This window comes from Pipistrellus hanaki, assembly GCF_964339955.1.
Source record: "Pipistrellus hanaki genome assembly, chromosome: 12".
Taxonomy (NCBI): domain Eukaryota; kingdom Metazoa; phylum Chordata; class Mammalia; order Chiroptera; family Vespertilionidae; genus Pipistrellus; species Pipistrellus hanaki.
In genome coordinates, this window is record NC_140514.1 from 20,161,831 (window position 1) to 20,174,803 (window position 12,973).

Sequence of the window (12,973 nt, forward strand, 5' to 3'; positions counted from 1 at the left end):
AACCTAACCTTGAACATTTTTCTCCTTCTGATGTCCAACTAGCAATGGCCAGAAATAATGAGTTCTGATAGGAAAAGCTTCTTCCTGCAGAGCCTTCATTAGAGCTTTTGCCAAATCTGAAAGAGATACCATTAAATATTACAACGCTACCTCAGAAAAACTTATTTAGTTGGTTTTAGCTATGAAAATATAGTACCAGTTTTATTGGCTAGTAAAGCACACTGCAGGGTGAACTGCAAAGGAGATCCATGCATCTTGACTTCCTTTAACTTCTTACAGTAGTCTTTCAGCTTCTCTGCAGGCTAGGGGGAGAAAAAGAACACATCAGCTCCCTCTGATTTTCTGCAAATACTCTTAACACTTTGGGGTTGAAAAGTCTGAACATCTCATCCTCTTTTTATCCGTCATCTTACAATACAAAAACAAAGTTTTCATAGTATTTATGTTTGGTCTAATCTCAAAACAGGTCCTTATACTTTTAAAAAAATCTTATTTCACTACCTATTACACTGTCTACAAGGTAAAAATGGACAGAATACCGTATTCATAGTCACACAATGCCGTAAAAAGAAACTGCCAAAATCAGTCAGACCATCTTCCTTTGATATAGGACATGCTAATAAAACTTGCAATGCTGTATCTTCCAATTTTTCAGTGACTAAAAGCAAAATAAGGTTCATTGCATCTGGGAAGAAAACAAAGATAACCTTTGTTACTGAACTGAATAATACTTTTACACTTCAACCAATTTGAAAGACAAACTTATGAACTATAAATACCAAAAGAATATAATATTATCCTTTAAAATATCCTAAATAATAATAGAACACTTCCACATCAAAACATTCCAATGTATCCATTAACTCAAGTGATTTAGTTTATTAAGCTGACTTTGAGTCCTTTGTTCCTCTATCACAACCCCCCTATTGTTAGAGAATGCCCTTTTCATCATGTAAAAAATGGTAATTTAGATGAGTACAAAAATCATGAAAGTAAAACTTATAAAACTACCTGGAATACATCTTCTTTCATATGCAATTTTGTCCAAAATTTCTGAGACATACTGAGGATACCCAGCTTTACTGAAGCTAAAGATAATTTGCAATAAATCACGGTCCATAAGGTAAAGATCGGACTTCTCCACCTTCTCCAGAGTCTATAAATAGTTCCAGAAATTAAAAGAATAAGTCAGAAAGCACTATTTTTAAATTAAAGCTAAATATATTAAAATACAAAAATTTTAATTAGGAACACATATCATCTAAATATTTGGGACTTCTTTTATAAAACAGAAACATTCTGCTTCAACACTAAGGTAGCAAACTATAGGAATTCTCCTATCAATGCTATTATTTTCAAGATATATCTTTAAAAACAGATATAAACTATATTCTTCTGCTGTAAGCTTATAAAAATGATTTTAAAGTATGTTTATTTATACAATAAGTCATACCTGCTTAACATGGTCAATGTCACCCTTCTCAGCATACACATTCAATAAGGCTAGATATGTGTCTGGACCAGGCTCAATTCCAGCCTCTTTCATTACTGTAAGGATATTCTCTGCATTCTCCATATCTCTGTAAGTGAATCCAAAGAAAATAAAACAAGTTACCATAATACTGCCAAATGTAATATATCATTCAATCTCAAATGTATACTTATCAAAAGTAAAACCATGGCAACATCAGAAAAAAAAACACATATTAAACTGGTTAAAGATTTTAGAAATAAAGATCATTAACATCCCAAATTTTTACAGGAAATTTTTACAAACGAGAAACCCAACTGCATAAAACTACATAGACATTAAAGAATGTGTATTCTTTCACTAAATGTGTTACAACTCAAATTTATCTTTTTAGTAAATTATTCTTTACACCAAAAAATATTTTCCAGGCACTAGCAGATCAATTAATAACTTTATAAAGTCAGTTACTTTTGATTAAGCCCATTAAGACTGAATATTTTTCAAATAAAAGTTTTGTGAAACTGATAAATTTAAAAATAAGGTATTTTTTAAATGTGAGGGTCTATCTCACATGTTCAAACTTTTTTTTTGAGGAGGTTGATAAACATGGTTTAAGATTTCCTACACCATTTTTCTATAATTTAAACCTCGCCTGAGAACAAAACTGTAGGTTGAACATACCCAGCTCTTGCATGCCCTGTAACAAGGGCACTGAATACTGCCTCTGTGATTGGAAGATCCTTAGTTTTCATAAATCCAAGAATCTTGCTGCAATAAAAAATGAAATAAAAATACTCCTTGGAATTATACATCAAAAACAGTTTCTATAACACATACACACAAAACCCCATTCCTTGAAATTATATCAATTGTCTTGAAGTACTCTTGTTAAAAATAGTAATTTTTAAAAATCTGATTGTTTCTTCTATGCTACTAAATAACCTTTAAAAAGCATAAAGTTTAATAAGGTTCACTGAGTTAAAAATAAGATTGTACATTTCAATATATCCCTTATTTCCTAAACCCTATCCAAAAATAGTAATAAATTTTACACAGAGAAATGTTACAACTGATTTTATATGAACCTGTGAGACAAATAAGTTTTATAAGTGTATACGATTTAAATAGCTAAGAACATTTTCTTTAGAAAATAATTTAAATAAAACTAGCTTTATATCTAACAATTTTAAACCTCTGCTTCAATAAATTAAATTTTTAATTAAAATAACAATTGTTACTTATCTTTCACCTCTTACATAATTTTATATTGTATAGAAGTCATATGCTAGATTAGAATATTTCTGAAATAATTTCCCTTATTAAAAAGAAACTCAAAAAAGAGAGTGAAATATTCTAGGTTTAGAAGATTTAAATATTTGTTTGTTTATACATACTTTTATAGAGTTCCATACCTGGCACCTTCAATATCTCCCACATTACAATAAGCAGCAATCAACCTCTGGTATGTTACCTGTTAATGAAATGGGCCAGTTAATATTTTTTAAATAACGTTTCTAGTAAAGAAAAAAAGAAGAGTGGATGTGACAACAAACATTTATAACAGCTACCTACACGATTTGGTTGAATGTTTGCTTCCTCCATTTTTGCCAAGAAGTCAGTTGGTGAAAATTTATGTTCATTTTGAAGGTAGACTTTAAGTAAAGCATTATAGTGACTTACATCATACACAGTACCTACAAATGAAATTTAAATCAGATTTTTAGAAAAGCACTTAAAATCATATTCTTTATCACAATGAAAATTTGTACTGTTTTGTATGAATATAAACATATAAATATTTTTCTTCAAAATGGTAGCACAGTATACACACTATTCTGCAACTTAATTTTTTAATTATATTTTGAAAAATACCCCACATTAGTATATGAAGAACACCTTTAATTTTTTTAACAGTTGTACAATATTCTATTTTATGGATACTCCATAATTTATTTAATCAATCTCCTAGTGAGGGACATTAAAATTGATTCAAATTTCTTACTATTACAAACAAGCTACAATGAATAATATCCTTCTGTAAATGAGAGTATATCTGTATCTAAATTCAAACAAATGAAACTGCTTAGTGAAATGGTATGTACATGTATAACTTTGACAGACCTAAGTCCTTTGTATTTAGCTTACCATTAAAGTAAAACTTGATATGAAAAAATATTTTATTCTTAATGCCCCTAGATGTCACTATAATTCACCGAATAAATCATATTATAAAAAATTTTGAATCAAGTAGCCCTTGTATAAAATTAAATTATAGTTATCTAAAGAAATTATTGTTTTTAATATATTTTACTGATTTTAGAGAGGAAGGAAGAGGGAGAGAGTAGAAACATCAATAATGAGAGACAATCATTGATCGGCTGCCTTCTACACGCTCCCTACTGGGGATCGAGCCTGCAACCCAGGCATGTGCCCTTAGCCGGAGTCAAACCTGGGACCTTTCAGTCTGCAGGCTGACACTATCCATTGAGCCAAACCAGCTAGGGCTAAAGAAATTATTTTTTAACTAAAGGAAAAAAAATATCTGCACCTTTTATACACACCACATATTCAAATAATCATACCCAATTCCTGAAGTTTGTCCCATATCCTATGAGCTAATTCTGTCCTTTCTGGGAGCTTTAGTTCAGGCAGGAGAGAACCACAGCTGCGCAGCAGAAGCAAAGCATGATTACCACCTGGGCAACCTATGAAAGAAGACTAGTGGGTAACATTTAACACAGTATCAATAATATTGTATCTCTATGACATAGAGATAAATATCAAATCTTAAGCTAAAATCTAAAAATATTCAAAACTCTCTTGCCTCCCTAAAGATAATATTAAAGAGATTACCATAAATTGGAAAATTCCTATCCTAATCCACAAGTATAAATTACAATGTTACTAAATGTTCTAAGTTTTTAAAAATTAGTCTGCTTTCTTAAGGCACCTAAGGTTATGAATCTGTAATTTGAAAGACTATAGAATACAAAAATACAAGGAACCTCATTTATAAGCAGTGCTTACTGCAATTCAAAGGCTAAGTTTCTCAGTATCTTATGAAATAACACAAAGCAGTACAATTAAATCCCATGGATGTCAATTTTAGATTTATAAATAGTTACAGGATAATATCAACTTTCTTCTCCCTTTATTCATGTCCTTTATCAAAATGTCCCTGAAAGCTGACTTTAAAACAAAAACAAAAATATACCACTAATTGTTGATTCCATTTATATAAAGTATCCAGAATAACATACAGTATCTATATGAACAGAGAGTACACTAGTGGTTTCTTAGGCCTGGAAGAGATGGGAAGGTTTGGGAGCTGATGGGGGTATGAAGGTTTCTTTTTGGGGTGATAGAAATGTTCTGAAATTGTGGTGCTAGTTGTACAATGCTGAAAGAATCAAAAAAAGAGAAAATAAAAAACATTATTCAAATGCACATTAATTATAACTGACACTTCTTTGGTATCCCTCTTCATTAAACTCAAGTTTCTTAATGTGACTGAAATCCATGGACAGGCTTTAGGTAAGCTGGCGAATGCTCTGAAACTACAAATAAAATTATGTGTGTTTGCATGTAGGCTTTTTTTGTGTGTGTGATAGGATAGGGAAGTAGAGGGCTTACAAGCTTCCATCAAATTATCAAGTTGCATAAGTGATTCAAACGAATTTTAATAGCTAAGTGGAAGTGAAATAATAAAAGGGGAATGATTAACAGTGTTCCTGGAAATCTGTCATGTGTGATTATTTTAGGTAAAGCTGTCACTAAACAAGGGAAAATAAGAAAAACTAATACCTTCCAAGAAAATTTACTACTAAAAGTGACTCTTTTATAAACTGTGAAAAGCAAAAGGGCAATTTTTATTTGATTTTGAAAAAAAAAACCTCTGAAGCAAAATGTCTTAGTTACTCAAAAGTTTGCCCTGATGAGCTGGAAAGACAGAAAGACAACAAAAAAAATAAAATCATGATCACTAGAAATCACAAATAAAAGTATCAAAGAGCTTCCCCACAAACAAGTACTTGTTAAAAGTCCAACGTTTTATACAGAAAAGTCTGGAATACCTGAGTGGCAGGTGTTATCAAAGACTTTTTGTAGGAGTGACTTTGGGATGCGGCCAGTTCTTCGGACAGAATTATCCAATCGCATGAGAGCCCAATCAAACTGACTGGCGCTCCTTCTTTGAGAAGAAGTGGACTCCTCTTGTAGATAATTCTTTTTTTCAGCAGCAATGGCATACAGCCTGGCTTGGCTCAGCAGTCCTCTATAAAATGAAATACAATTAATAATAAATTAAGTCAACTACTACCCATATAAGTCATCTTTTTGGACAAAATTTATACAAAACTTTATTAGTTACTAAATACATAAATTCATAACGCAATAGCATTTTGCTCAGAGAAGTATAATCTGGTAGGCAAGAAACTTTGACTTTTGCTTTAAATAAAATCAAACACAAATACAAATTATATGCAAAGTAAATATCTTGACTAATTATTAGAGTGTACTGATAAGGTCCCATATGAAATTATTTCAAACTAAGAGAATAATATGTTGTGTATCTGATTTCAAATATCAAACTTAAAAATAATCCTATGTGTAAAGGAAACCATCATACATCTTCAAATTGAATTTAAACTTTCTCTGCATTCGAATATCATTAATACAAAATTTCTAATTCAGAGATTTATATATGTATTCCAAAATATTTTAAATTTTCCAATAGCAGCCAGTAAGTACAAACAACTATATTGAATATACTAAGCATATATTAACCAAGTATAATATAAAAATACTTATTAATCCAAGCATGCTTTCAGGATTATAAATGCATGCTTGGCATGTGTGTATTTTTACCACAGTCAATTACCAAGATAAATATTTATATAGTAATAAATTTTAAACTCTTGATTTCCTACCCTACATCATTAACCTGAAAAACCAATCACAAATTGAGTGATTAAGTATGTGATGTTACATTAAAGAAAGCTACACCAGTAGTTTCATCACAAGGTGATGTTAAAACACAGAGGCAGCATTTGATACCAGACTAGAATGTTACCACTGTGATCTGGGACAAATCACAACCACTCTAGTCTTAATTATTCCACCTAAGCAAATAAATATAATGAAGTGAAAATAAAATGGAAAAAATCAGGATACTAACTAAAGAAGTCAATGTCACATTTAGTTGATTAAAATCTGTTAAATGAGCAAAAGTGTCTCATTGATTAGTCTGTTAAATTAGCAAAATTAAATGCTAGATGATTACCTAAAAACCACAAAAGATACACTCCTACATATTCATTCCTTATTTTCAAAGGTTCTCTCTGGCCATTTATCTGGCTATTAGATCAGCTGCTACTAAACAATGCCTTTGTTATTCAAGCAAACACAAAAACGATATTTTAAATCACCCAAAATAATGTGTCAAGTTCAAGTGCAGTCACATTGTTCAACAACAAAAGTTTATAGCAATTTCAAATTAGAGTGAAGTATATTTGCCCAAATCTTTTACATAATCCAAATCTGATACTATGAAAAGACTAAATAAGTAAATAAATAATACCTTTCTCATTTATTTCACTTTTTAAAATGTTAACATCAAACATACTAAAACAAAATTCAGGCAGAAGACAGAAATGTTAATATACCAGCACAGCATTCTGAACACTCTAAAGCTAATTTTTCATATAAATCTTTAATGCAGCCATTAAACATAGTGTGGCTTTCATTAATGAAGTTGAAATATGAATCTGCTCTAAAATAAACTGGGGTAGGGGAAGGATTGCACATTTAGATCAAAGAAGTCTTCAGTCTTCAAAGGATTCTCCAGCGCTTCCCTACATAGCAGTGCTTTCTACACCTATTATGTGGCCTAGAACTTGTTTTTAAATTCACCAAACACATCCTGAAAGAGACAAAACTTTCATAGCCTGGTGTGCTGAGATAGAAGGGAAAGAACAAGTCCAGCAGTGGTGATGGGTCCATGCAAGAGAGGCATCTACTCATCAGCTGGCACAAGCTGAAGCCCACTGCTTCCAAATGCCGAAGATCAAAAAAAAAAAAATCGATGTAACCACATAACCTGTCATAAATGGCTCAGGAGTTCCCCTCCTGAGACTCCAGCACTCACCACTAATATTCAGTTACCCATGGATTTTCTCTGGCAAAATCTGGCATTTAAAGTTATTTTCCTCGTTTTTTAAAAATTGGTGGTGGAAGCCGAAACCGGTTTGGCTCAATGGATAGAGCATCGGCTTGGGGACTGAAAGGTCCTGGGTTCGATTCCGGTCAAGGGCATGTACCTTGGTTGCGGGCATATCCCCAGTGGGGGGTGTGCAGGAGGCGGCTGATCGATGACTCTCTCTCATCGATGTTTCTAACTATCTCTCTCCCTTCCTCTCTGTACAAAATCAATAAAATATATATTTTTTTAAAAATTTGTGGTGGTGATTTTTATTTTTACTCTTTACTAAAAATAAAAAATAAAATAACAATTTTATAGTGGGTGTTTGTATTTCAAAAGCTATATAAGAGATTAGTCCGAGTGGAGCGAGCGAGCTGAGTGGTTGTGTAAGTCGCATCTCGGAGACCAGTAGCGCTTGCAGCATGGCTGACCAACTGACTGAAGAGCAGATTGCAGAATTCAAACAAGCTGTTTCCCTACTTAACAAGGATGGTGATGGAACTATAAACACAAAGGAATTGGGAACTGTAATGAGGTCTCTTGGACAGAATCCCACAGAAGCAGAGTTACAGGACATGATAAATGAAGTGGATGCTGATGGTAAAGGCATAATTGACTTTCCAGAATTCTTACAATAATGGCAAGAAAAATGAAAGACACAGACAGTGAAGCAGAAATTCAAGAAGCATTCCGCATGTTTGATAAGGATGGCAATGGCTAGATTAGTGCAGCAGAGCTTCACCATGTGATGACAAACCTTAGAGAGAAGTTAACAGATGAAGAAGTTGATAAAATGATCGTAACTGTATCAGAACTCTTAGGCTTATAAGCATGATCTATTTCTGTTTTGGAAAGATTAGTCAGGCTGCTGAATGGAGAATGAATTAGAGGGCAGCAAGAACTAAAACAGAGATCCATTGAGGAAGCCATTGCAGTGTAGTCCAGGTGAGAGAATGATGGAAACTTGGACTACAGTGGGCAGTGTAGATGGGACAGAAATCCATAGCACCATGGCCAGCACCTGATTTATTTACTAATTCCAAGTCGCACTACACAATTTGGTCATCTTACCTACATGTAGTGAAGAAAATCTCACGTATTAAGTGCTTACTTAATTCTCTGTATACATCTGACACTATTATGTATCATTTTGATAAACAATTGATAAGCACAATCTTAAAAGATAAAAAAAAAAAAAGAAGGCTCCATAGCCTGGTGGAAATACATACATGGTAAGAGTGTGGGCTTGAGCCCTAGCTAGTTTGGCTCAGTGGATAGGGCGTTGGCCTGTGGACTGAAGGGTCCCAGGTGCGATTCTGGCCAAGGGCACATGCCTGGGTTATAGGCTCGATCCCCAGTAGAGGGTGTGCAGGAGGCAGCTGACCAATGATTCTCTCTCATCATTGATGTTTCTCTCTCTAATCCTCACCCTTCCTCTCTAAAATCAATAAAAATAATTTTTAAAAAATAAAAGAGTGTAGGCTTGAGTCCGACAGACCAGCCTGAGTTCAACTTCTGCAATTTATGAGATATGAGACTTTGGCCAAGTTATTGCAACTCTCTCAAAGCCTGTAAAACCTGAGAGGTAACAGTATTTACCTCACAAGAATATCATAAAGATTGACTGAAATATGCAGTTTCCCAAAATACCACACTTCTGCTAGGAAAGATGGTTTTAGATTACATATAGACAAAGATTTTCCATTTTAGTAGTCCTATGTATTGTAATAAACATTTTAGATATAAGTAACAGTTTAGGTAGTGCTCAGTTTTGGCAAAAAAATCTGAAGGCAGTATACAAATGCTCCAAGTTTGAACAACACTGGAAAAATGTATATTAAAAAATTGGCAAAGTAACTGTAATAAATATTAACTTCGTATTTACCAGAGCATTTTCTTTTTCCAATGTACTAACAGAAAGCACATAAGACTTATTTTAAAGGGCCTACTGAAATTCAAGCTAAACTATTTAACAGCTACCTGGCTCTGGCAAAGGTATTTGGTGTAAGCATTAGTTCCTCATATGAAGAAAAATACTACCTTGTAAAGATCACATTTAAAAAAGCGGTTATCAGATTCCTAACGGAACAGTGCTCAAAAAAGCTCTTCTTCTAGAACATGCCCAATAAACATCTGTTGATTGGCCTTTTTTCTAGTCTTTTGTAGAGCTCTCACAATGAACTTTCTCCCTGAATTATTTTGCAGAGTCTCAATTCCTCAAAATGTCTTGCCTAGTTAAGCTATCCCTCAAACACAGCTTTATATTTTATGGTTAACTCACAGAATTTCAGACTACAAATGTGTGCAACTTTCCTACACTTTTTTTTAAAATTTATTTTATTGATTTTTTACAGAGAGGAAGGGAGAGAGATAGAGAGTTAGAAATGTCGATGAGAGAGAAATATCGACCAGCTGCCTCTTGCACACCTCCCACCGGGGATGTGCCCGCAACCAACGTACATGCCCTTGACCGGAATCGAACCTGGGACCTTTCAGTCCGCAGACCGACACTCTACCGCTGAGCCAAACCGGTTTCGGCATCTTTCCTACACTTTGATAATAGTCTCCAGGCCTAAAACATCAATGCCATTCCTTTTTCCCTATCCAGATGTTCTATCCAGCTCAGAATACTGCCATCCATAGGGATGTCTCAGCTCTGACAGGAAGTGATGAAGAATCAGTTAACCAGGTTGAGACCTAAAATGTGATGTGTATACTCTTTAAAATCTACGATGTGAGAGTGGGATGAAGTAGATTACTCTAACGATCCCTTACAGAGTTTACATTCTGAGATCTTTTTGTGTGCTTACTTACCCGTGATAGTCTTTAATTCCTAAATTTATAACATATCATATATTTTCTTTTTTCTTTTTTTAAATGTTTTTATGTTCTTAAAGACTTTTATAACTTCAACTACAACATATTCAAAACATTTCTGAACTGGGAATCACAGTAGTTGAATCCCAACTGGAGATCCTGGATAAAATAGTTCACTCTCCTAGGCCTTAATTTCCTACTTTGAAATGTGTGATGTATTCATACAAATACACTTTGAAAATGGTAAAGATCTAAACTAAGGTACTATTGTTTATATTAATCTCCAAATCTATTCTTCCTAATTCTGTTAGCATCCTTACCAATCACTCATTCTCTCTTAAGAAAAGGAAGTATCTTTCCCCAGTTCTGCACCAACTAGCCTAACTTGTAGTATTATGTTGTTCCTAACTGGTCTGTCCATCTCCAGCCTCTATCTCTCCATAAGTCTATGTGAACTTTGTCAACATTTGTACCTCGATAACCTTTCAAAGTCTTCCAATCATCAAATGACCAACTTTCTAATCAACCTTGCTAGCATTAAGGAATCAAATAACTTTTGCAGTGTCAACTTCCACTGCACACCACCCCACGTTAGTCACACAGGATTGAAGTACCACCTCCAAATTTCTTCCTGCTCTTCTCTTCCCCTGGAACACTGACTGGTCATTAACGTGCATCCTCTCAAACTGAAATGATCCCCTACCGCAAAACAAATGTGACCGCTCTTCTCTCTAAAAGTAAATTCATCTCCTATGAGCAGCACTAATGTAATAGTTGCACTGTGCCTATCATAATTCTCTGTGATTGGTAAATTTATACACACAAGAAGCAGAGGCTGAATCACAGCCCCAAAGGACCGAGACATACTCTTAAAGCTTGAGAGATTTTTTTAAAGTGATAAACAAGGGAGTTTTCTTTCCTTCCAATGTTAGACAAGTCACATCATTCTGCCTTAAGGCAATATGTGATCTTCACCTTTGAGCCAATCGTCAATAAATCTAATTCCAAAATGATTTACCTCAAAGTTAATCTTTCCTCTGAAGCACTTAAGTACTATTCTTAAAACTCTCACAATATATAAGCAGCTTATAATCCAGAAGTGTGAGAAAATGTGTATGAGAAAGCAAAAGTGTTACTCTTCCACCTCCCCAAAGAAAAGGTAAGAGCTGTTTTTTAAGAAAACATTTGTTTAAAAAAAAAAAAAAGTGCTGCCCTAGCCAGATGACTTGGTTGGAGTGTCGTCCCATACACCAGGTTATGGGTCCGATTCCCGGTCAGGGCATGTACCTAGACTGCGGGTTCTATCCTGGCACATGTGTGAGGCAAAAGATCAATGTTTCTTTCTCTCTCTAAAAATCAATGAAAACATAACCTCAGGTGAGGACTTAAAAGAAAAAACATTTTTTAAGTACTGAAATAGGAAACTGAAGAATAAGACTAAAGCCGCCATTAATGTGGCTCAGTTGGTTGGAGTATCATCCTATACAGCAAAAGGTGGCGGGTTCAGTTTTTGGTCAGGGCACATACCCAGGTTGCAGGTTCCATTCCCAGTCGGGGTACATATAACCAATCGATGCTTCTCTCATATCGATATTTATCCTTCTCCCTCTCTCTAAAAAAATACATACTTTTTGGTGCTCCGATTTTGAAAACAGATTAATATATTTGTTTAATAATACTCATTTTTCCTTCTCAAACTGGACATTCCTGGAAATAAAGATCAGGGTGAATGTGTGGAAATTAACTACACTGTATGAATGAGCTAAGTACCCCAAACTTCTTTGCCTCTCACAATATTCTTTACTCAATGTCTAAAATTTTCATTGATATCCTCAACTCAAGGCAAAAAAATAAACAAAGTTCCTGCCTTCAAGGAACTTACAGCCAGGTCTGGAGTGCTGGTGGCCACACATGTAATCATGTTAATGAATGCTTTAGTGAATCCAGCTATGAGAGAAAGTACAAGAAAGGAGCAGTCAAATGAGAAAAGCAGCCAAGAAAGATTTAACAAAGAAGGGGAACACTTGAGTAGGGGAAAGAATGGACACATCTTAAGAATGAACATTATATTCAAAGGTAAGCAGATATGTAGCATGGCCCACCAGAGCCTTGCTGGTCCACAGACCAGCAGCATTTTTATCATTTGGGGACTTGTTAGAAATGCAGAGTCTCAGTACCCTGCCTAGATTTATAAAATCCAAACCTACATTTTTAAAAAATATTTTTTATTGATTTCAGAAAGGAAGAGAGAGGGAGTGACAGAAACATCAGTGATGAGAAGGAATCACTGATTGGCTGCCTCCTGCATGCACATTGAGGAGCGAGCCTGTAACCTGAACATGTGCCCTTGACTGGATCCGAACCTGGGACCCTTCAGTCCACAGGCTGCCACTCTATCCACTGAGCCAAATAGGCTAGGGTAAAAACCCCATTTTTAACAATATCCCCCCAAAATTCTTATGCTCATTATAGTTTCAGAAACCCAG

At 34.3% G+C, this 12,973-nt stretch overlaps 1 protein-coding gene across 1 annotated transcript in view; it reads right to left on the minus strand.

The window, feature by feature from the left end:
* The window catches only part of LRPPRC (leucine rich pentatricopeptide repeat containing), a 77,869-nt gene that overhangs the window by 61,305 nt on the left and 3,591 nt on the right, over window positions 1–12,973 (minus strand). The window contains exons 2-11 of the mRNA XM_084901472.1: window positions 5,545–5,744; window positions 4,054–4,176; window positions 3,044–3,165; window positions 2,884–2,942; window positions 2,153–2,239; window positions 1,454–1,580; window positions 1,012–1,156; window positions 540–685; window positions 197–302; window positions 9–116 (exon numbers count right to left, since the gene is read on the minus strand). Of these exons, the coding sequence (XP_084757598.1) occupies window positions 9–116; window positions 197–302; window positions 540–685; window positions 1,012–1,156; window positions 1,454–1,580; window positions 2,153–2,239; window positions 2,884–2,942; window positions 3,044–3,165; window positions 4,054–4,176; window positions 5,545–5,744 (1,223 nt within the window). The remainder of the gene's footprint in view (window positions 1–8; window positions 117–196; window positions 303–539; window positions 686–1,011; window positions 1,157–1,453; window positions 1,581–2,152; window positions 2,240–2,883; window positions 2,943–3,043; window positions 3,166–4,053; window positions 4,177–5,544; window positions 5,745–12,973) is intronic.